Genomic DNA, 23,926 nt, shown 5'->3' on the forward strand with positions numbered 1-23,926 from the left:
TACCTCTGAGGATTGGGCTCATTGTGCTTGTCACGTTCATGTTTTATCATCCGATAACGCCCAATGCGGATGTCAGGCCTGGAAACCTTCATGCCGTTGAGAGTTATTCTACAAATAGAAAAGGGGGAAAAAAACGAAATCAGTCAGATCTGTCAAATCAGAGCAGGAAAAGATACACCCAACACGCAGCACACCCAGCCAACCCAAATTACACCAAATCAAAGGGATTTCTTGCAGTCTTGATGGTTAATTAGGCCCCAAAAATGACCAGGTAACGATAAGAGAGAAGGATGACAATGGACACATTCTGTGTATACCAAGACTGCAAATTACAAAAATCTTGTTATAATGTATCCATTTAGTTAAATAAAAGATATGGGTATTTTCTAAAGGATAACTTATTTTGAGCTGCTAATATAAGCATGATATATGCGGCAAAATGAAAAAGTGCAGACTAGCAGAGGATTTTAACTAAAGTGAGAAATCAAAGTGAATTGTACGGCCAAAGTAGCAGTACTGGAAGCCTAGCGCACATAGACAATGTTTCCAGCCGGCTATTTTTAACGTGAATTTTAAACTCACTTTGAATTCTAAATTCGAGCGAGTAACCCTGTAGCTTTGCAATCTTGAACAGGCAACGGGTCCACCACCAGGGGGAGCTCACACAGTGAGAGGCCATCATGCATAAATATTGACTGCACGTCCCAGACTTTATTCTAATATTATGAGAATAAAGGGAATGCTGTGGGCCCAGGGCCTTATCCTCTCTGAGCGACCAAACGGTACCCGGGCCACCAGTGGTGATTAGTTGGGTATAAACGAAGAACAAGACAGCAAATACCTTAATATGTGGAAAAACAAGTTATTTTATCAGATAGAGGATATTCACATGACTGATGTCAAATTAAAACATACTTTAACGATTTGCACACACTGTGTGTATGGTTATTTTTATTTGTTTTAGATAAAGGCCACTTTCTGCCTTCCAGCTACTCCGCCAGGAATCTAATCTAAAGACGAACAAACTGGGTATAAAGTGCCATATAAGACGGTAAGAGATGAGTGGCACTGCCAGGCAAGACTGTGATCACAGTGACTGGTGGAAATACTTGCAGTGATTCTGACCAGCACCATCTGTTGTATCTAGTGTAGGGCTAAACACATATGGCAGAGGAAGGCCAGGAGATTAAAGCCAGCAGGAGAACGCGATATAAAATGAGTGAGAAGGACGGTGATATTAAACGCAAGGTAAAACATTTGCAGCACGGAGACCTACAAACCCAGGGCTGACAACAGAGTTTAATACAAAGTCACAGTGTCTCCCATCATGGGGCGGCATGCTATAATGGCCAGCGTCTACCAAGGACAGGCATAGCCATTAAGAATCCTTCTTTTAGATTATTCTAGAGAAGTAGGGGGGGCGCTCTAGTTTTATTTAACCCTTTTAGATGATTGTTTATAACTAGGCAAAACATTTCAGATGTTGAAACTTTGGGGACCGTGTAAAAGGTTTGCTTGTATAAAGAATAAACTAAATTATAAAATATCTCTTCTGCTTGATTTCTCTTTCACTTTAAGCAAAACATAAAAAGGCTAAAACAACCAAAAAAAGGTCAAACGTTTTGTTTTGTGCATTTATTCTGATGTATGAAAATTAGTGGTGAATATTACAGAGTGTATGAAAAGAATATAAGAACGCACAAATAATAGTATAATGTACCTAGCGAGTGCAATATTACTGTAAGTGAATACGTACCGGTTGTAAATATCATCATCTTCTCCTCCCCATCCCCAGTATTCATTGGGAAAACCATTTATCTTTAAAAACTGAGCCTTACTAAGTCCAGACACTCCTCCAAAATAGCCAGCGTACGGCAGCCTGGGAAGGACAGAGAAAGAATTACAAATGTGTTGACATAATGGACAGCTATGTCTCTCAGCAGGTATTGGAATTACGGTATGTGATATGTTACAATAAAATGCTCTATAATACAGTGTAGATAACATTGTCATTCTTCATCATCAGGCTTTTGAAATATAGCAGGCAAGAGTCAACAGTAAAAGTACCTGAAGGACCGATATTAACCAGCATCGTTTAAAAAACTAAATATATTAGGTCTGCAGGGGAGGGATTCACAGCCCTGCCCACTTAGACAACACCGTGACAACATGTGATCCCACCCCTGAGCTTCCCTGTCAGGTCCTTCCTCTACTGCAGGGACATTGAGAGCCAACTGTGACACTGCAGATGGTAGTAAGTTACATTAGCCAGATTTAGCTGATGTGCCAATGCTAGCCATCTCTGTCCTAAGAAGAGGAAGGGGAGGATGAAAATGCCCAGTTTGTGCCTTTTTATAAAACTATCCACATGTCCACGTGTAGCTTTATTAAAACAAACAAATAAACCAAAAAAAAGGAATATATACACACACTACTCCTGAGCCGCTACCTTTACTTTATGGATTCAAAAACACTCATTAAGTCAAATGCGGCTGATTTGCTTTAAGCTGAATGCCGAACACCATTTCTGCAAGAAGGCTCGATTTTCAATCCAGGACGTAACCTAATCTATTTAAGTAAATATCACAGTGTCAAATAAAAATAATCCTTCTTCCAATTTACAATAGAAACCTGGAATCTCATCTGCTACAAATCCGACGATGCTGAGGCAGCCGACAGCAGGTCAAGAACTGCCGGAATTGCACTCAATATGAGTAAGGGTGTGTGTATGAAAATTAACTATCAACATAACCCCCTCCCTAAATTGCTCTCCTCGTCTACCCAGTGCAGCGCGGTTTCCCCATGCCCAAGTTCAGAAGGTGGATGGGCGGACGTGCCACTCAAAGACAATTGCTGCAGCTGCCAGTCACTGTCGCCTTCAGGCGATGTCATCATAAACACAGTTCGATGAGCACTGATAGCTCTCTCCAGAGCCAGCCTAAACGCAATTCATCGGAAGGGCAATTACATCCTATTAGCAACTGTTATTGTTTCTTAATGTAGCTGTCATATGCTTCCTCTAATCCCATTCTTTCCAGATCAATGATGTTCCGTCATATGAAACTAAATGCCCAGGGGACTTCAGGGCACCTGGAAAAACATAGCTGCATTATGAATTCACCAGCATAAGGCTGGGTTATATGTGTTTTATCATTAACTTGAATTCACTATTTCTATTTTCATGGTTAGGCTTAAATATTGTCTGTTACAATTAACGTTAGGGTGTTTGGCCCTGGAGATCCAATTCATTGCTGGGGTTACACCACCGCCCATCTGATAAATGCTTTGACAATGGCTTTTTAAAGTGGGGCGAGGGTTAGGCCGCATTCAATCTGCTGGGAAACAGAATGGATTCAGGAAAGCTGGTAATTCATCAGAAAAATACTACAAACACAAAGTGTGGGCAGTTTCTAAAAAGTACAGTTAATTAGGCAAAAAAATGTCTTATAAGTGACAAACCAATCTAATGGCTCCTGTTAATTGCAAACTACTCAGTATCAGAAATGAGAGGTTTTTGGGGATTGAGGGAATGAATTATAAATAAATGTTCTCCTCTACTCTATTTTCACAGCATATATTCCCATTAAATTGTTCATTGTGCACTCCCTGACAGCTTTCACAAAATACGCCAAGTCGCCCACTCACACGGGGCTTTAGGAGGGACAGGATTCTGCAATGCCTGGCAGAGTGCCCCCGGCTACGAGACAGTAACATGACAGGATATGGTTACACTGCAGCGGCACTGACACCTCACTTTACAAAACGTCCATGAAAAGGGGCATACAGGTCAGTGATAAAGGGATGGTTTTTTTATTTTCTCTTTAATCAGTACATTTAAAACAAAAACAAACAAAAAAAAAAAAGGAATAAAACATCTGAATTATTAATATTTCCCTGTGTGTATTCTAGTTAGATGTATGTTTAAACACTAAACAATAGACCCTGAGATTATTAATATTTATAATTATTATTATTATTCTCTTCTACCGGGGACCATGTGATTGGTGCAGAGCAGAGATTTTCCGTCCCTGTGCTCTAGCCTCCCAATGATTTTCTAGGATGAAGCATTGGGTTGGCTAACATCATCAAGACAGATTAAAGGACACTCCACTGCCCACATCCAAACAAAATAAAATTCACTGTTTAGTAGCTACACCCCCAGTGGAAACACATATGCTTCTAATTACACACTTTTTTCATTGTGGGGAATCTTTTGTCTGCAGCTTTTGCAAGCCCTCTCTGGCTAACCCCGCCCAGACTTTCTGTGTCCAATCACAGACTTCAGAGGCAGCAATTGCAGTCTCTGGTTTAGTTCCACTAAGCTACACAAACCAGGAAGTAAAATTACCAGTTGTCTGATTGACAGCCAGGAGGGTGTAACAAGGTTAATTTTTAAAAGTGGTTAATTTCTATTGTAATCTGCAGTTTTTGTATAATTAAAAAGAGAACACACTCTTCACAAATAAAGCTTTTCAGCAAGCTAAAGTTCTTTAGGGGTCTGGAGTGTCCTTTTAAGTCTCCTTGCACCTTAACGCTGACTACTGTCTTTGGTTTCCCCACTTTCAAGATAAAAAGGTGGGGTAACAAAAGCAAAATAATTAGCTCTAACATGCCTATTAAACCCTACAATGTTCATTTTTATTGCATATCTTTTCCCTTTAAATGGCTAAACAAACACGCTGGTCTCTCGATCAAATCTTACCTAAACCCAAATTTGTCCATAGCGATGGCAAAGTGTCGCGGCTGCTCGTAGCAGTGATACAGATTTCGGTCATCCATCGGGATGAGGTCTACGTCACTGAAAATAAAACAGTCGTACTCTGCATCCTTTAGAGCTTCCAGGAACCCGATGTTCAGCAGCTTGGCTCGGTTGAAGGTGTCCTCGCCAAACTGAAAAAAGAAAATAAAGGGAATATTAGAAGACATATTACACCCCGAACTGGTATAGAGGGTTAAAGATTGCATTTTTTGGGTAGTATAAATATAGTATAATATTTCAAAGTTTAAAAATAATTCAAGACAAATGTAAGTAAATGTACTGAATGAATACGAAGGTAAAATATTGATGGAGAGGATGAAAAGGTACAAAGGTTTGAGGGGTTTATGAGACTTGGAGAGAAATAATGCAACATATGGAATAAATGAAGAAAGAAGTAGAGAAATGGGGTGGGAACCAAGGGTCAACAAGGTTTAAAGGTGATCAGGGAAATAAGTATTTGAGAAAAATAGAAAAGGGAAAAATGAAAGGGGTAGAGATTAAAGGAAAGTGGGGAAAAGGGTAAAGATGAAGAAGATATAAAACAACCCCTCGCCAGACCTGGTTTCATCAATACTCCGTTGGAACAGAATGGGGAACCCACCAAATGCTGGACCATTGAGGTTCTCAAATAAAGGGCTCAAAACCACTCAGAGTAAAACAACAGTGGAAGACAGAAAGAAGGAGAGAACGATCTAGATGGAAGAAGGAAAGGGTCAAGTTTTATGAGAAAGTATGTGAGCCTGGCAACACCAGGAAACAAAATCTGGACAGCGGGAGGACAGTACCCTGAAATGTGTGTTTTGCTGTGCCACCAAAAGTTGGGACATGGGAGGCATGTGTAATTATAGGCAAGCTGTGCCCAGTTTCTCTCACTTCCACTCTGAACTACAGTCCAAAGCAGGTGAGGAAGAAAACATCCCACGTGTCTGGTTAGTGTTTTTAAAAAGCACCAATTCCACACGAAATCAGGATTTTATAAAATAAGCAATTTAACCCCAAATATTTATTTTTTTACATGGGAGTGTTCCTTTAGAAAAAAAAAAACCACCACATTTTATTATTCTTATTATTGCCATTTTTAAAGCACCCACTTAGTGGAAACAAAAACGACAGACACACAGATTTCTTTAATAACACGGGATCTAATGTGCTGAGTTCACGAGCCGCTGCCACCGCGGAAGGGATGGTAATGTGATTGAAAGTTTTAATTAGCTTTTCTAATTATGAGTTGAAATAGGTGCATGGCAGATGTAATTTACATTTTAATCTCATGAAACCAGTAATCCTAAAAAGCCCAAGCCCATTTAACAGAAACCCCTGAAACCGCGTGCACTCCGGAAAAAAGAAATAAAATTAACTCCAATTGCGAGTGCAGCCTCTTGGAAATTCTCCAGCTTCCATTTAGTATTCTGTACATGTTTAGATCATATACACTATCAATTTAAGAAACTCTGTATAAAATATAAACATGCTAAAGAAATAAATACATTTTTGTCCATTTCTTAAACCAAGTATAGAACAAAATCCTATTGATTTCAACCTTAAGAATCTTATACAGAACCCTAAGGCAGGGATGGCCACAGCAAACTCCCATGATGCATTTTACGTAAGGTCATGGCTTGCAAAGGAATATAAATAAATGCACATCTATATTTCACATGATACTGCTCAAAGCAGCAACCTAAGGTGACCATAGACAGTTGCCTAGGACCAAGGATTAACTATAGGTCCTGGGATCAACAACAATCAACAACAGAATGGCTTAAACAGAAGAAAATACGCCTTCTGAAGTGGCTCAGTCAGAGTCCTGACCTCAACCCGATTGAGATGCTGTGGCATGACCTCAAGAAAGCGATTCACACCAGACATCCCAAGAATATTGCTGACCTGAAACAGTTCTGTAAAGAGGAATGGTCAAGAATTACTCCTGACCGTTGTGCACGTCTGATCTGCAACTACAGGAAACGTTTGGTTGAAGTTATTGCTGCCAAAGGAGGTTCAACCAGTTATTAAATCCAAGGGTTCACATACTTTTTCCACCTGCACTGTGAATGTTTACATGGTGTGTTCAATAAAAACATGGCAACATTTCATTCTTTGTGTGTTATTAGTTTAAGCAGACTGTGATTGTCTATTGTTGTGACTTAGATAATGATCAGATCACATTTTATGACCAATTTGTGCAGAAATCCATATCATTCCAAAGGGTTCACATACTTTTTCTTGCAACTGTATATTGACCGCTCTGTCCATAGCTTTTGTCATGTTGCTTATATCGTCCCTTTAAAGAATTCTCTCTTCGAAAATGTGAAATAAAAAGTTTCCAGTAATTTTAAAATGAAACTTTTTCAGGTCATCCTATCGCTCCTGCCAGCCTTCTGAGATGCTATCTGTATTGTGTGCAGGACCAAGCTAGGAGAGATTAAAGCAGTCACATTTATAGAACTCTGTGTTTCAAAGAACAGAACCCGACAGATATTCTTACAGAGGATCTGCCACCTAATAACACATTGAAAGAGCTAAATAAATGTAAGATTTTGGTTTCAGGATAAAAAAAAACCAAAAACAACCGATTCCATTAAGGTTTAAGGTGTACATTATTACGTATATAGGAATTAACACCTTGATGACATATTGAATATATATTAACATAGAAATTGTCCTGATATAGCATTAACACATACTGCATTGCTTAATACTCTGTATAGAGGGATTAACATTTTATCTTGGTGCTTCTATAAGGTTAATATTCTAGCGCTCCACCACAGGGTTAGGTAGAGGCTTTCCCCTTATTTAAGCTTTGTCCTTTACAAATCTAAAATTTAAAAATGATGTATATATGTAGTTACGTATACTGTATATACAAATACCAGAACAATGCACTTTATTTACTTGTTTAAAGAAAATTTGTTTCCCCAGATTTGATTGCAGACATGTTATTCATGGTTTTTCACCACAGCTAACAGTTTGAAAGCAAGAATTCCTTTGCAGTAATATAAGCGAGTTCATGCGCTTGTTGCATAGTGAAATAACCAGACACCGCGATAAAATGATGGCTTATATGTAACCGTCATTATTAAGATGTGACATCTCCCTCCGCGATCGGATAATCAGATGAACGATCAGCCCTTCACTATCTGCCGTTTTGCAGTAAAATCTTCACTTTTAGGCCTTTTTAGAGGAAAATACAAAATCTATGGGATTAAGAAAAGGCGAGACAGATGGCTTCCAAATTGTTCCAAAGTTATAAAAAGCAACGCTTGTCCTTGAGTTTATTTCTGCTCTGACAATCTGCTCTGATAATGTATATTTCTATCAGAGACTCTCTCCCCCTCCTATTGTAAGCCTTGCCCCGTGTGCAAAGTGCAGACAGTGAAAGAAAATCCTGAAATTTAGGCAAAAACAGCCAAGTTAAAGATTGTCAAACTCTGTCACGGCTTTTGGTTCTCAATTCCCTGTTTAGGGAATAAATCCTCTGCCAGTTCTTTACATTCACCTGATTAGTGCAAAAACTACAAAGAAATTTCAAATGTTCGGCCATAATAGCGTAACTAGAATTTCTGCAGGTCATTTCTTTCTAATTTGGGTTCTGCGGTGTAAAATGTAGAATTATCTGATTGCTTCTCCACAATTCCTGGATTGTGCAGCAATGCTGTATTCCTGGCACTACAGCTAACTCCCCAAATGCAAACCATCACTTCCTGGAATGTAAACCATTTAATAAAACATTGGCGATTATCTATGTGTGTTAACTTTTTATCCACGTGATGCTTGGCTTTCTTTTACATTTATGATACAAGCTGTCAAATGACATTGTAAGCCACACACAGTCAGAGCACACATTGCAAAAGGAACACACATAGAAAATACATTGTATCATTTCTCCTTTCCTCTTTACACTCTCTCTGTGCTGACTGCCAGGTGCAAAGGGAGGAGCTTAGAAAAATGATTGACAGGGAGCAAAGATGGCGGCGCCCAGTTACAGGACAAGGCCGTGTGGATTATCACATTTCATTTTCTTTTTTAAAGCTCACAATTTGTTGATTATTAAGGGAAAAGTGAACACAATTTCTAAAATCTGGGAACCATTTCCCTTTAAAGTTCAATAAGTGAATGACAGCCAAGCAGAAAATGACTATTGATCTGTACGCTGACAGCAGGCCTGTCACCAAATGTATTGGTCAACACCCGGCTGGCAATCTGTACGTAGTCAGCTCACTGATGTAAAGAAAACTGATTAAATGTTATTTTTAGCTACTTCAGCGCACTCGTGTCAGTTTGCATAACAGGTGCTCTCTGAATAATGCATGCGGTATCTTTATAGCAAAATCTGTGCGTGTGCGTGACCTCCTAAAAAACACGCCAGCACTCAGGGAAACTCATCCCCTGCTCCCCTGGAGGTGAGAATGATAGACTCCACACTTACAAGTAAACACAATTTTAAGTTTCCAAATGGTAATGACATATTGATAAACACATTACTGAATATTTGTGGCTTTTCTGGAAAAATATATATTTTTAAAAATATAATACTGGTATTAAAAACACCAATTTGGCTGCCTGCTGGATCACTAACATGACTTTGGTGCATAAGCCACAATATTTCTGTACTCTTGGGGTATTCCAAAATGATAAGGGTTTATGTAAGCTGGCCGTTGATTCCTTTAATGAGTCAGTACCTAAATATTGGGTTACCATTACTAAAAAGCAGACAGGGGGTCAGTTTGACAGTCGTCTTGTCTTGAAATTGAAGGGAACATCAGACAGACACTGGCTTATCCAAAGGATCAATGGCAGCCTCTGTCAGTGGGTGGTGTATACAAGTCATTTAACACACAGCACAATTGCAAAAAACAAACAAAAACAAAAAACACAAAGCTATGTGCACTCATTTAGTCAATACTATTATACACTATGAAATATGTTCCATATTATTTGACAAGTTAACAGCCAATAATGTTGAAGCGACCACAATCACATTGTTTTGATATTTTCTAAAAATTTTCATCCACCAGTATGGGTTCAGTGAAGACGACTCTTTACCGACCATTAAACAATGCCATTTCATCAATCACAATCCTGCCGAAGCAGTTACCGACACTTTAAAGGAACACTCACTACAACTCACTGTAATGTTATGGTGCTTGGAGTGCCCTGGTGCCCCCATCACAAGGAGTAAAACAGTTTGACTTCTTACTTGGGAGCAGGAAGTGGTGCCCGGATTCAAAAATTGTTTGACTCCTTAAGATGGGTAAAGGCGGAGCACTATGGCACCATAACTACTATATCAAGTTGTAGTGCTTACGGTGTTCAGAGTCTTCCTTTGTGGGGACCAGCAGACACTTAGCAATTTCCTGAAAGGACTTTTCTAATGCTTTTAATAACACATAATCCCAAATTATTTCTAAATGTTTAAACATGAAATGAATGAACACCACCAACAAAGGCCCCCCACGGGATGACGATAGCAATAAACAGCGTAAATTACTGATGCCTTGTTATTCAATGGATCCGAATGAAGAACAAATAAGCACTGTAACCAAAATACAACACCGCAACACGATAACAGAATAAAGAATCCTGCGCCTAAAATGGAACACCCTGCAATGTCTCTTCCTTAGATGAGGTTAATATGACATCGGCAAGCCTCCTAACGGCCTTGCTTTAGTTCATTGGTGGCTCGCATCTGTGAACACCATGGAACTGTCTTTGGGTAGTCTAGTGAGGGCGCATGACGCTGTGCAGGAGGCTCTAGGACCCTGCAGGAAGGGTTTCAGCAGTGCTCCATGCATGGTCCTGAAGGCTAGGGGCCTGACAGTGGACAGGCGCGGACACTCCCAGATGGAACACTTCAAATGTCCTTTAACACAAAGTATTGATTAATAGTAGTATTAGTAATAGCAGTATTTGCCTTTCACAAAAGAAATGAACTCCCCCCAAAACAGCTGGGTGCACAAATAAACAGAATGTTCTGCACTGCAGGCCTACGTTAACTAACATAGAAGCCCTTTCGGCTGAGGCCGCCAGCCATTCGGTCCAGCTTTCACTGGTTAAAGACTGTATGGGTGTCACAAAGGCCTGTGGGAAACTTATCATGGACTGTTCAAATGATTTATCTACAAAAATTACCTCAGACCTTAATGATGACTTCTGCAGATAAATCATTTCATGGGTTTATCTAAACCTTTAAATCGTTTAAAAACATATTAAAAAATATGAAATTGAGGCCTATATTAGCGGACCCCATCCAGGTCTCTGAAACAGGGTTTTCAAACAGTAATACCCCAGTTTTGGTACCAGTCGTTTAATTTGTTATGATACAGTACGGCCATGTAAACAAAGGATTCACCTCTTCACAAGGACAGCTCTGGCAAGTGTAAACACATTCTACAGTGACATTATGTAACAGTGTTATTGTAACAGAGAATGGAGCCGTATCTGATCAAATAACATGTAATTGTATGTGTCACCATGGTAACAAGTATCCATTGGAGGAATGAAACCAAGGGCTCTGCACAGCACATCATGTAAATGGGGCTGTGATTGATCGGGTGTGCTATTGTACTTTAACCCTTTCAATCAAAATCCTTCATTATTGTTATAGTTCTGGCAGTCATGGGATCTGAAGGAGTTAAATGTATGCAGCGCATGTTTGTTTTTCTTTTAAACTGAAACAACTAACAATAAAAAAAATAAAAAAAATTTGGCATGGAGAATGTACCCACTGGACTGTGAGTTAGGAAGCATAGAAACATAGAATGTGACGGCAGATAAGAGCCATTCGGCCCATCTAGTCCGTCCAATTTTCTAAATACTTTCATTAGTCCCTGGCCTTATCTTATAGTTAGGATAGCCTTATGCCTATCCCACGCATGCTTAAACTCCTTTACTGTGTTAACCTCTACCACTTCAGCTGGAAGGCTATTCCATGCATCCACTACCCTCTCAGTAAAGTAATACTTCCTGATATTATTTTTAAACCTTTGCCCCTCTAATTTAAGACTATGTCCTCTTGTAGTAGTTTTTCTTCTTTTAAATATAGTCTCCTCCTTTACTGTGTTAAGAAAGACAACGTGTTTATTATATACAAAATATATATAGTTAGAATGAACAAATACTTGATGAAATAGGGAGATATTGCGGAACCTTTTCAAAACGTGAATAGTGATACAGGCAGTTAGATTTGGGAAAATAACAGAGAGTGAGAAATATTTCAACAGAGACCCAGAATTCAGGAAAAGTTATCTCCAATTGAAAAAAAATAAAAAGGACAAAAAAACACTTTCATCGTTGGTTGATATTTTTGCTGATGGAAACAAGTAAAACAAGACTTTATTGGTGCATGTAAAACAATAATAAATCCCTTTACTATGAGAAGGATGTCAAGGACAATAACCACTACGCAAATACATTTCATTGTATTGAGAAATGTGATTTTCTCCCAGTATATTACATGGTTTAGGTAACCTATTTAGATGTTGTTTGTATTTTTATGTAGAAGTTAAATCATAACATCGATCCGCTATTGTAATATTTATCAGGAAAGATACAATTGTTTATTGAGAGCCCTCTCAATCACGCATAATGCTATTAAGTCATTGAGGTTCTGGTAAGACCAACATTTTTTTAGGAGCCCTTTCACAATGACCCCCAAAAAAGAGAGACAAAAACCAAAACATATTACAGATCTTCTTCATGGAGTTAGAAAGCGGGGAGACGGATAATCTAGTGTGGGGGGATGGTGACGAGAGGGATAAGATCCACCCCCCCCCCCCCCAGTCTTGAAGGTGTTATATTTAAAATTATACGTTCTACTGTTAAAGATAAAACAAGACAAATACAAAACACATTTTTGTTAGTTAAGAGTTACTTATTTTCTCCAAATAAAACAATTACATTTCAAGAATATTTAAAAAAAAAATATATGAAAAGACTGAAACTTAGAACATCAACGTGTATTCATTTTGAGAAATTGCATGCATACATACATACATATATATATATATTTATATTTAAAAGGTGAGGCCAGATAGCTCCAATAGGCCTCTATCGCATTCTCCTGATATCCTCCCCAGTGATACTGTATCACTTTGTCTGTTGAACGCAGCGTCGGTTTAATATATGCTCCTCTGTGCCATTTCATTTGCTATGAGATCCTATTCCCACTGGATTTTCTTCCTACGTCGATAACCTGCTTTAAATGTACTGCTCCACACAGACGCACCATAAACCGTGTGATCTATAACATTGTGGCTTTTATTTACTTCTTTACTCAAATCGCTTTAAAAAGAAAAATGCAACTGCTGTGATCACAAAACCTTTTCAAACCATCAACTGCTATCTCATTGTCCCATGACTATATACTAGCAATATCCCCATTCTGATAAAAATTATGACGAGATGAATTGTGACATGATTAAAGAATGATTTCTGTGCAAGGCCTGGTCACGGAGGGATTCCTACTGCTGTAACTAGATTGAAATATAAGGGTTACGCCAAGCATTATATCCACCTAGGTCATGCCACTGTCACGGTTATGGTTATGATGGTAGGAGTACCATGGCCCTGTTGCTCTCGGTGCTCCGGAGCAGGACCAGCAATCCCACAATGACAAGGCAACACAAGAAATTCTCCAGGCACTCAAGGTGTTCAAGTTTTAATAGAACAAAACAAAAAAAAAGGGCAGCAGCGTTTCGACCTGCTAAGAGGTCTTTGTCAAGCTATGTTAGCAACGTTTCGACCTGCTAAGAGGTCTTTGTCAAGCTATGTTAGCAACGTTTCTCCCTGCTAAGAGGTCTTTGTCAAGCTATGTTAGCAACGTTTTGACTTGCTAAGAGGTCTTTGTCAAGCTATGTTAGCAACGTTCCGACCTGCTTAGAGGTCTTTGTCAAGCTATGTTAGCAACGTTTCTCCCTGCTAAGAGGTCTTTGTCAAGCTATGTTAGCAACGTTTCGACCTGCTAAGAGGTCTTTGTCAAGCTATGTTAGCAACGTTTCGACCTGCTAAGAGGTCTTTGTCAAGCTATGTTAGCAACGTTTTGACTTGCTAAGAGGTCTTTGTCAAGCTATGTTAGCAACGTTCCGACCTGCTTAGAGGTCTTTGTCAAGCTATGTTAGCAACGTTTCTCCCTGCTAAGAGGTCTTTGTCAAGCTATGTTAGCAACGTTTCGACCTGCTAAGAGGTCTTTGTCAAGCTATGTTAGCAACGTTTCGACCTGCTAAGAGGTCTTTGTCAAGCTATGTTAGCAACGTTTCGACCTGCTAAGAGGTCTTTGTCAAGCTATGTTACCAACGTTTCGACCTGCTAAGAGGTCTTTGTCAAGCTATGTTAGCAACGTTTCGACCTGCTAAGAGGTCTTTGTCAAGCTATGTTAGCAACGTTTTGACTTGCTAAGAGGTCTTTGTCAAGCTATGTTAGCAACGTTTCGACCTGCTTAGAGGTCTTTGTCAAGCTATGTTAGCAACGTTTCGACCTGCTAAGAGGTCTTTGTCAAGCTATGTTAGCAACGTTTCTACCTGCTATGAGGTCTTTGTCAAGCTATGTTAGCAACGTTTCGACCTGCTAAGAGGTCTTTGTCAAGCTATGTTAGCAACGTTTCGACCTGCTTAGAGGTCTTTGTCAAGCTATGTTAGCAATGTTTCGACCTGCTTAGAGGTCTTTGTCAAGCTATGTTAGCAACGTTTCGACCTGCTAAGAGGTCTTTGTCAAGCTATGTTAGCAACGTTTGGACCTGCTAAGAGGTCTTTGTCAAGCTATGTTAGCAACGTTTCGACCTGCTAAGAGGTCTTTGTCAAGCTCTGTTAGCAACGTTTTGACTTGCTAAGAGGTCTTTGTCAAGCTATGTTAGCAACGTTTCGACCTGCTAAGAGGTCTTTGTCAAGCTATGTTAGCAACGTTTCGACCTGCTAAGAGGTCTTTGTCAAGCTGTATTTAACTTGACAAAGACCTCTGGGCAGGTCGAAACGTTGCTGCCCCTTTTCTGTTCTTTTAAAATGCCTGCGGCTTTAACACCTTGAGAATTTCTTGTGTCACAACGCTAGTATAGAGCACTGCAGATCGTGGTGTTAAGCATTTTAAACTAATAGAGGTGCTAAGCACGGCTAGAATAGTGAAAGCAATTAAACTTTGAATATATTTTGATCGGCATAAGAACTCGGTCTGCCTTATTAGAAGCCAATTACAGTCTAACAAAGCGGAGCTGATTATGTAAGGAAGAGCCTTCTGCATTATTCAAAGCATTGGACACACAATGACAGGAAGACAATGGCAATGCTTTGTCAGATTCCATGATCTGGATATATTAAGAGGGGGACTTATAGCCACAATAAGGAGTCCGCCTGGATCCGTGATATGGAGGATGAAGTGTAAAATCACCCGTCAGTTTTCATATTTTACCATAATAAAATTCAATATGAGAAAGTGGCTCAAAGGTGTGTGGATAAGGGGGGGAATAAAGGAGGGGGGGAGGGTAACGTGTTCTGTTTAAAAGTTACTGCTAAACTGAGATTCCTACACAACTACATCTTACAGTCCTTCTTCTAGAGGCTATATACAACACAGACAGAATGCTAATTAAATGCCAGTGCTTAAAGGGATACTCTGTGTTCAAAAATGCATATTTTGTAACTCCTACTATAAATCATTGTAATAAATAATTATATGATTTTTTTATATACAAAAGAAATAAAAGATTGCACTTAGGATATCGGCATAATGCTACCAAGATGCTGTTAGTGAAGCGGACACTGACAACAGAGTCACAGTTCATGTTTTAGGCCCCCAACTGAATACTTTCCAATACTGTTTCAAACAACACAATTTAAAATATATTGCCAAAACCAAAAAGAGGGTAAACATTATCTAGAAAGAGGTTGTATAAGTGACCTTACTCATGACAAAAAAAACAGAAAAACATAAACAAAGAAAAACTAACAGTAAGAGTGAAATGTGCACAATTCAGATGCTCCAGATATGTAACTACAAAAATATTACATAAGACATCAGCAATCCAATGCCAAATCACTAAACAATGTATCAACCTACAGCCTTTGTACATACATTATAACTCTGTTAAGTACAAATTATACAAATATTTCCTAAGCCCTAAAAATATAGCTTCTATTAGCTGCAGAACTGGCCTTCGCCACTAATGGAGATCCACCGCCATTTTGTCCAGCACTTCCTGTTAGATGGGTGGCTTTATTTAGATTTAGGGATTTGTGACATTGTCAGCCAGTCAGAGAGTATATACTGCCATACACCCAGAAAGAAAGAAAAAAAGCTGCCGAAATTGAATTTCTGTACCCTCCTCGGTAATATGAAGTTGTTATGGTGTTTAACAATAAACCATTGGGAGCTAAGACAGATACGTTTGGAAATGTCTCCAGAATTCCGAGATTGTATTTTCTCACATTATGTATATTCAATAGTATGTGATTATTTGGGGTGTGAGGTTCATGGAATATTCGGGCAGTACTTACACAGCTGGTGGAAGATGTTGCCACCATCTCAGCCCTTTCCGAATAATGATAACCTCGCAGAATTGTGCTGTTTCTGTCTTCCCAGCCGCCCTCCAGGTATAGATTCCTCTAATGAGAGAGGAGCTAAAATACTGAATAAAATTCAGTATATTATTCAATGTTATACTTTATATAAACACACAGGCACACAGAATGTAGCACATTCCCTGTAACCACTATCCACTCTGAGTCCTTTTTATACATTCACACAATGTGTATTGTCTATATTGTTAATATGTCATTGAAAACAAAAACAGAATCACAGTGGGTTCTCTGTTTGTAAACATTTCCAGCAGAGGTTTGCAAGGTCTCCATGAATGTGCGCACACAGTTTATGAGCTTCTGTAATGGAAGTAAAACAAGAGCGAGCCCCCAGGGCCTCTGCCAGGGAATGGTTTAGACTGCTTTGTGACATGGTGGATTTATATCTGTGCGGACTGCGGCCGCTGAACGCTGTGACTGTACTAACACGGGAGGAGAGCCAACTAAAGCCTGAAATTCCCATTACTCTAAGTCATCTTTGCATTGGGGGGGGGGGGGGAATTTTACCCCAATAACAGTCATAAACAAAATGGATGGGTTGGGAGTTGTAGTGACACTAATTCAAGACTGCCTAATGGTGATAGGAGTCACTGTCCAAGCACTGGTCTGGAGGTCATTAAGGGCTTATCCACTAAACTGTATGTTTCAGCAAGCTTAGAAGAAAATGGCAAAATTCAGGTCAAATTAGTCCAAACCAATTATTTCAGAATCAATTATACCATTCAATTTTTAATTTCTAAAATGCCGTGCTTAGTGAATAAACGTGGCAGGCTACATTTTACAACTTCTGCCAACACAGCACAGACATCTTTTTATTGAATAACATGCTTGTGTCTTCCAGTTATCAAATGTACATAATAAAATATTCATAACTATACACAAGCAATCATTACAGGGATGCTATAGTCACCAGAACCACTACAGCTTAGTGCAGTAGTTCTTGTGTCTATAGCATGTCTCTGCAGTGTTAGTACTATAAACACTGCTTTTACAGTGCTGCCTAGTAACACCTCTAGTGGCAGTCACTCAGACAGCAGCTAGAGGTGCTTCCTATTTCAATGCTGCACAGTAGGCAGCACTGGCGTTCAGTGTCTCCACGCTCTGCATGGAGGCACTGAATGTTCTCCACAGTGATTCAATGCATGTCTAGGAGGAGATGCATATTAGCACTTATTTTCCTGGCACTATAGTGCCCTGAGGGTGCCCCCACCCTCCGGGTCCCACTCCCGTGGCGCTGAAGGGGGAGGAAGGGGTTAACCCCTTACCTTTTTTCCAGCGCCGGGCTCCCTCGGCGCTGGGACTCTCCTTCCTCTTCTGATGTCATCGGCTGAATGCGCATGCTTTCCTATAGATGCTGGCGTCTTCTCACTGTGAAAATCACAGTGAGAAGCACGGAAGCGCCTGTCAATGAGACCGCCACTAGAGGCTGGATTAACCCATAGGTAAACATAGCAGTTTATGTTTACAGCAGAAAGGGTTAATCCTAGATGGACCTGGCACCCAGACCACTTCATTGAGCTGAAGTGGTCTGGGTGCCTATAGTGGTCCTTTAAATGTTTTGTCACGCATGCGCAATGGCCTCCAAATGCTTTCCTATTGATGATGATCTCAGTCGTGGAGGTGGGATCAGATGAGGCCGGCTGCAACGAGACAGGAGCAAGTTGGATGAATTGGTAAGTCTTGCTTATCCTGTAGCCAAGCAATAAGCGTAATATTTTGGGGGATTTTTCATTACAGATTAGCCTGGGGGTATGCGGCACCACAGCTGCCAAACCTCAGAGAAAAAGCAGGTCATATTTTGCTTGTCACGTGGGAATTTAATACCTTGTTCAAAAACATTAGCGTAGAATATGGGATTCCTTTTATCAATCGTGATATTGTAATCGATGTTTAACGGTTCTTGCAGGAGTTCTTTCAGGTCGCTCTATGCCGTTGGAGTCTTGCTGTCTGTCATAATAGAACACTTGGCAAGACATGGATAGCTGTGTATCTGTGACTCACTCAGAATCCCATTAAAATGGTTATAGCTGGTGCCTGCCATGCCACAAACCCTTGGGAGGGGTAGACTCAATTTTTAATTTTAACCTTTCTCATTATAAGCCGCTAAGTGCTTTAGGACTGAATAGAAGGTCCATTTCAAACAGCGCTGGCGCCAATTCTGATCCTAACTCAATGTCAACAGTCACGGTGCCAACATTAAGATTTGATGTTTCCTTAGATGCTGGGCAGATAATTGTTGCATCCCAGCTGTTTGAATTTGGCTTCCTGAGTCTCTGCCAGTCTAGTAGGGAATTATGGGAATTGTAGTCCAACAGATGGTGGATTCTTTATCCCTTGAGTTTTGTGGTGTCCATGCCTCGACGCATCAGATCTGTTTTGGCAGCACGAGGGGAACTTATGCGATATTAGGCAGGTGGTTTTAATATTGTGGTTGATCAATGTATACACTGTTTGAAAAGCCTGTCAAGCATTCTTCCTTCCTGGAGCATGGTCGGTTTCTGACAGATCTGAGGTATATATTAATATATTATTACTTTTCTTCCTGATTTTTAATAATACATTGTGATCATTTTCTGTTAACACCTCAGCTAACAGAATGCAGATTTATTGATCCAATACAGCATTGCTGTTAGAAGCAATTTTGTCATTTATAACATTCTTAGTTTAGGTTTTTTACTTGGCCACATTAACCATTTTTTGTTGCGTGCCTTGGACTTTGTAATTCAATGTCACAAAGTAAAACAGAGAATCGATAAAACCAAGGGTTGGAGTACACAGGGGGCCTATCCAACAACTGCTGCAAGGCCTCAGTATGCTGGGCAGGTACCGTGCAGCCGTGCGGGTAGACTGGGTTCCTGTGCAGCTGGAGTTAATCATTAAAAGAGCTTTCAAGTGTTCTTGGAATGGACAGGAAGGAGAAGGACAAAATAATTAACAGGAGATGGGGAGGTGGTGAAAAGCAAGGGAAGAGGGAGAGATGAAAGGAAACTGAACTATGGAAAGTGTTCAAATGGAAGCCATTTTAGAAGATATCAAGATGGAGCCCAATTCTAAAGGATTAGGACGATTCTATGAGGTAGATAGTTAAAGGAAGAGAAGGAGAGCAAAGAGGGGCAAAACGACTCATTGGAATTAAAGGAGATGAGACAAGAAAGGGAAATGCAATGGGAATGGAGAGGCATGAGTGAGATGAAGAGGACTTGGACTGGGAGAAATGAGGGGATATGGAGTGAAGGTGGAGGGTGTAATCAGTTTGGGGTACTTGTATAGGAAGTGTGAGGTATGGTAGTAATTTATGGTAACATTATAAAAGGAGGAAGAATTATGTATGTGTGTATAGAAAAATAAAGCACTGTTAATGATCAATATGTTGGGAAACACAAGTGATTCAGGCAATAAAAATCTAAATGTAAAAAACAAGTAAAATAAACTTTAAAAAGATATGGGAATATACAGATATATACAATTCCAGGAATTGATCACAAAAATAAAATGGCTGCCACACCATGGGACCTACATGACCAAGCAAATAAAATGGACACAGCACAGACATTGCAGATGTCATAATATGTTTAACAAGTTGCAATATTGCTCAGTAGTGAAATACAAGCTGTAATATTGTTCAACGGCAGGGCTCGAGTCCTGCAGGAACGTGTGGGAACGGCGTTTCTGCACTTTTTGCACAGCAAGAACGCCGTTTCCGTTAGTAATTTGCCTTGTTAGCCTCGGGGTAGGCGGCTGGTTGAACTCCAGGCAGGCGACGAGGGAGCGCTGATTTCGGAGATCTTCCTGTGTCGCTGAGTGATGCCGGGAGCCGGAATATGGCGTTATATGTCCCTCACCGCCCACCTGGAACTCAGTTGACCACCCGCCTGCCTTCTTTCCTGTCCAAACAGCCCGGCCAGCAGCCCCACTGGACCCCAGGTAAAAAAAAAAAAAAATCAACCCAGTTCTCCCAATGGTAGGGAGGCTGGGTGGATTTAAATTAAAATAAAAAAAAATAATCTGTGTGTGTCAGTTTGTGTGTCTGTCAGTGAACGTGTGAGTGAATGAGTGTGTGTGTGTCTGTAAGTGTGTCTGTCTGTCAGAGAGTCAGAATCCCCATACACACACGGACACCCCCTCCATACAATATCACCTTCCACAATCACCTTCAGCCCCCACACACCGTCACCCCTTCACCCAGCTATAAATATGCATACAAGGGTATAATTTGTTTTGGGGGGATGGGGAGGGGTGGAAGGTGGATCTTGGGTGAGATTCCACACTCCTTTCCCCAGGACTTGACCCCTGTTTAACGGTGAAAAAAATGCAAATGTACACTTAAATGTAATTAACTCCTGGCAGCCATCTTGATTTGTAAGGACGAATGGCTTTGAACAACCATAGTAGAGGATCAAGCCATGGACATGCTTTCTCAAATTTCCCTTCTTCTAGCAAAGAGTTTCAAGTGAACACAGCCGTGGACACGTGTTCCAAATTTCACATTGTTCTGACAAATGGTTTCAGAGAAGAATTTTACACAAGACAACATGGCTGCAGAATAAGGTGATAAATCTATATAATATATAATCTATATCGAAGTCATGGAATAACTGCACATAGCGATTTGCACACCTGGCGCACCATAGGTCTCCAACACGCCAGATTTAAAGAATTTTTGTTTAACCCCTTAAGGACACATGACATGTGTGACATGTCATGATTCCCTTTTATTCCAGAAGTTTGGTCCTTAAGGGGTTAAACTCTTGGCTTTTTATAGGTATTTTTTTTTTAAAACAAACGCAGTGGTAACATGCTGATGCATGCGGGTTCCAAGGTACGGAGAACATGAGGAAAGATTCTACAAACTGTGTTTAGAAAATATATATTTTTTTTAAATTGTAGTACAGCTTTTCAACACTTCTGGTCCTAAAATGGGGGGAAAAAAGTCGCCAATACAACTATTTTTGTAGCTTAGCCTTTTTGGCCTAAAACTACTTCTCAGTTCTGACAATATTTTCTGGAGCCAGTTCTAGAGGGCTGGAACACACTTGGGCTTTGTACGTGCACCTCCTATGTTTTAGTATCAAAATCCTATAACAGCCAACACCGGCATCATAAACATCTACAACAGATTTCTCAATCTCTGCTATTCAGCGTTTGATTTAAAGCTTTAAAACAATTACTGAAAACACAATACGCCATTAAGAATCTCAGCATAATCGACGTTCGAGCTTTGGTAATTGGTTTAGAGTTTACATATTAAAACAACAATCTGCTGCGATAAAGCTCAGCTTTTGTTTATGGAGAAACATTTTTCCAAATTTCACTGCAATATACATGCAGCTGCCTGCCCTTCAATCTAATGTACATTGTAAGCAACATACCAAACAAGTGTTATTGTCATGAAACATGAAAAGGACTAAATCTGTCCATAACCAGGACCCCTTTAGAGTCTTTCCTTCTTGCTAGGTCCGATTAAAGCTCTTTCCCTCTATCTAGGCTTTCCTGTGGCTCTTTCTAACCAGAGACTGCCTTTGCCTCTATTCATTTTTACCAATGGCTCTATTCCTCTAGCTGGGCTTTCCTAGAACTCTCTCTTTAGTTAGGTCTGCCTATGGCTATTTCCTTTTATCTAGGTCTGCCTATGGCTATTTCCTTTTATCTCGGCCTGCCGATGGCTCTGTCTATCTGGTCCTTCCCATGGCTCAATCCCTCTAGTCGGGTCTGCCTATGGCTCTATCCCTGCAGCAAGGCCTTCCTATGTCTCTATCCCTCTAGCTGGCTTTCATCTGTCTATCTGGGCTTTCCTACAGCTCAATCCTACTAGCCGGGTCTGCCTATGGCTCTATCCCTCAAGCAGGGCCTTCCCATGGCTCAATCCTTCTATACGGATCTGCCTATGGCTCTTTCCATCTATCTAGTCCTTCCTATGGCTCTATCCCTCTAGTCGGGTCTGCCTATGGCTCTATCCCTGCAGCAAGGCCTTCCTATGTCTTTATCCCTCTAGCTGGCTTTCCAACTGCTTTATCTGTCTATCTGGGCTTTCCTACAGCTTAATCCTTCTTGCCGGGTCTGCCTATGGCTCTATCCCTCAAGCAGGGCCTGCCTATGGCTCCTTCCATCTATCTGGTCCTTCCTATGACTCTATCCCTCTAGCTAGGTCTGCCTATGGTTCTATCCCTGCAGCTGAGTCTAATTCTGGCTCTATCCTCCTAGCGAGGCCTGCCTATGGTTCTATCCCTGCAGCTGAGTCTAACTCTGGCTCTATCCTCCTAGCGAGGCCTGCCTATGGTTCTATCCCTGCAGCTGAGTCTAACTCTGGCTCTATCCTCCTAGCGAGGCTTACCTATGGTTCTATCCCTGCAGCGGAGTCTAACTCTAGCTCTATCCTCCTAGCGAGGCCTGCCTATGGTTCTATCCCTGCAGCTGAGTCTAACTCTGGCTCTATCCTATTAGCGAGGCCTGCCTATGGTTCTACCCCTGCAGCTGAGTCTAACTCTGGCTCTATCCTCCTAGCGAGGCCTGCCTATGGTTCTATCCCTGCAACTGAGTCTAACTCTGGCTCTATCCTCCTAGCGAGGCCTGCCTATGGCTCAATCCCTGCAGCTGAGTCTAACTCTGGCTCTATCCTCCTAGCGAGGCCTACCTATGGTTCTACCCCTGCAGCGGAGTCTAACTCTGGCTCTATCCTCCTAGCGAGGCCTGCCTATGGTTCTACCCCTGCAGCGGAGTCTAACTCTGGCTCTATCCTCCTAGCGAGGCCTGAATATGGTTCTACCCCTGCAGCTGAGTCTAACTCTGGCTCTATCCTCCTAGCGAGGCCTGCCTATGGTTCTATCCCTGCAGCTGAGTCTAACTCTGGCTCTATCCTCCTAGCGAGGCCTACCTATGGTTCTACCCCTGCAGCGGAGTCTAACTCTGGCTCTATCCCCCTAGCAAGGCCTGCCTGATATATTAAGCATTAAACATATAGTCAGGCTTGCCTTTTGTATTAGCCATGAAAGTAGTCTTGTGCACCCCCTTGTATAAGACACATGCTGTGAGGCATGGCCCAACATAGTAACTCCATACTTGTTAGACACCAGGCAACCTGGCCCAGGTTTTAGTGTTAGCCCGGTAAGTCGTTCAGGAGACAGCCAGACATGTCATGTAATAATCATGTTCAAAAAAAGTATTAAATCTTATATTAAGTGCTGACTTCCACCAGCCTTTCTGTAAAGCCAGAGATGTAGAAAAAATTACTATTATTTAAAAAATTCTTTTCATATAGGGCAGAAAAATAAAAACAAGCAAAATCATAAACAAAAAAACATCACATTCACTTGAGTAGACCCTCATACTACCCACCTATTTCCCTAGGTTAAGGACTGAAGTATTAACATGGATGTCATTGAATTCCTATATTTTAAATCCCTGATCTAGTGGAAGAGCAATGGGGGGAGATCTTATCTCTTAGTCCCTTATCTTTTAGTCAAATACTATAATAAACCGACTGACTATCCTCATCTAATGCTTGCTTAGATTCTGTTTACAAGGCTTAAGAGAATCAATCTGAATGTGGGTCCGCAATGTCCGCAGTGCTTGTTCGTTATGATTTGTTGCAATTCGAGGTGAGGTGCAA

At 40.6% G+C, this 23,926-nt stretch overlaps 1 protein-coding gene across 2 annotated transcripts in view; it reads right to left on the minus strand.

Moving 5' to 3' along the window:
* Nucleotides 1-23,926, minus strand: part of B4GALT2 (beta-1,4-galactosyltransferase 2) — a 125,203-nt gene that overhangs the window by 11,038 nt on the left and 90,239 nt on the right. For both annotated transcript variants that reach the window (XM_063427729.1, XM_063427728.1), the window contains exons 4-6: nt 4,703-4,890; nt 1,757-1,879; nt 4-108 (exon numbers count right to left, since the gene is read on the minus strand). In XM_063427729.1, the coding sequence (XP_063283799.1) occupies nt 4-108; nt 1,757-1,879; nt 4,703-4,890 (416 nt within the window). The remainder of the gene's footprint in view (nt 1-3; nt 109-1,756; nt 1,880-4,702; nt 4,891-23,926) is intronic.

Source organism: Pelobates fuscus, chromosome 7, assembly GCF_036172605.1.
Source record: "Pelobates fuscus isolate aPelFus1 chromosome 7, aPelFus1.pri, whole genome shotgun sequence".
NCBI classification, from domain to species: Eukaryota; Metazoa; Chordata; class Amphibia; order Anura; family Pelobatidae; genus Pelobates; species Pelobates fuscus.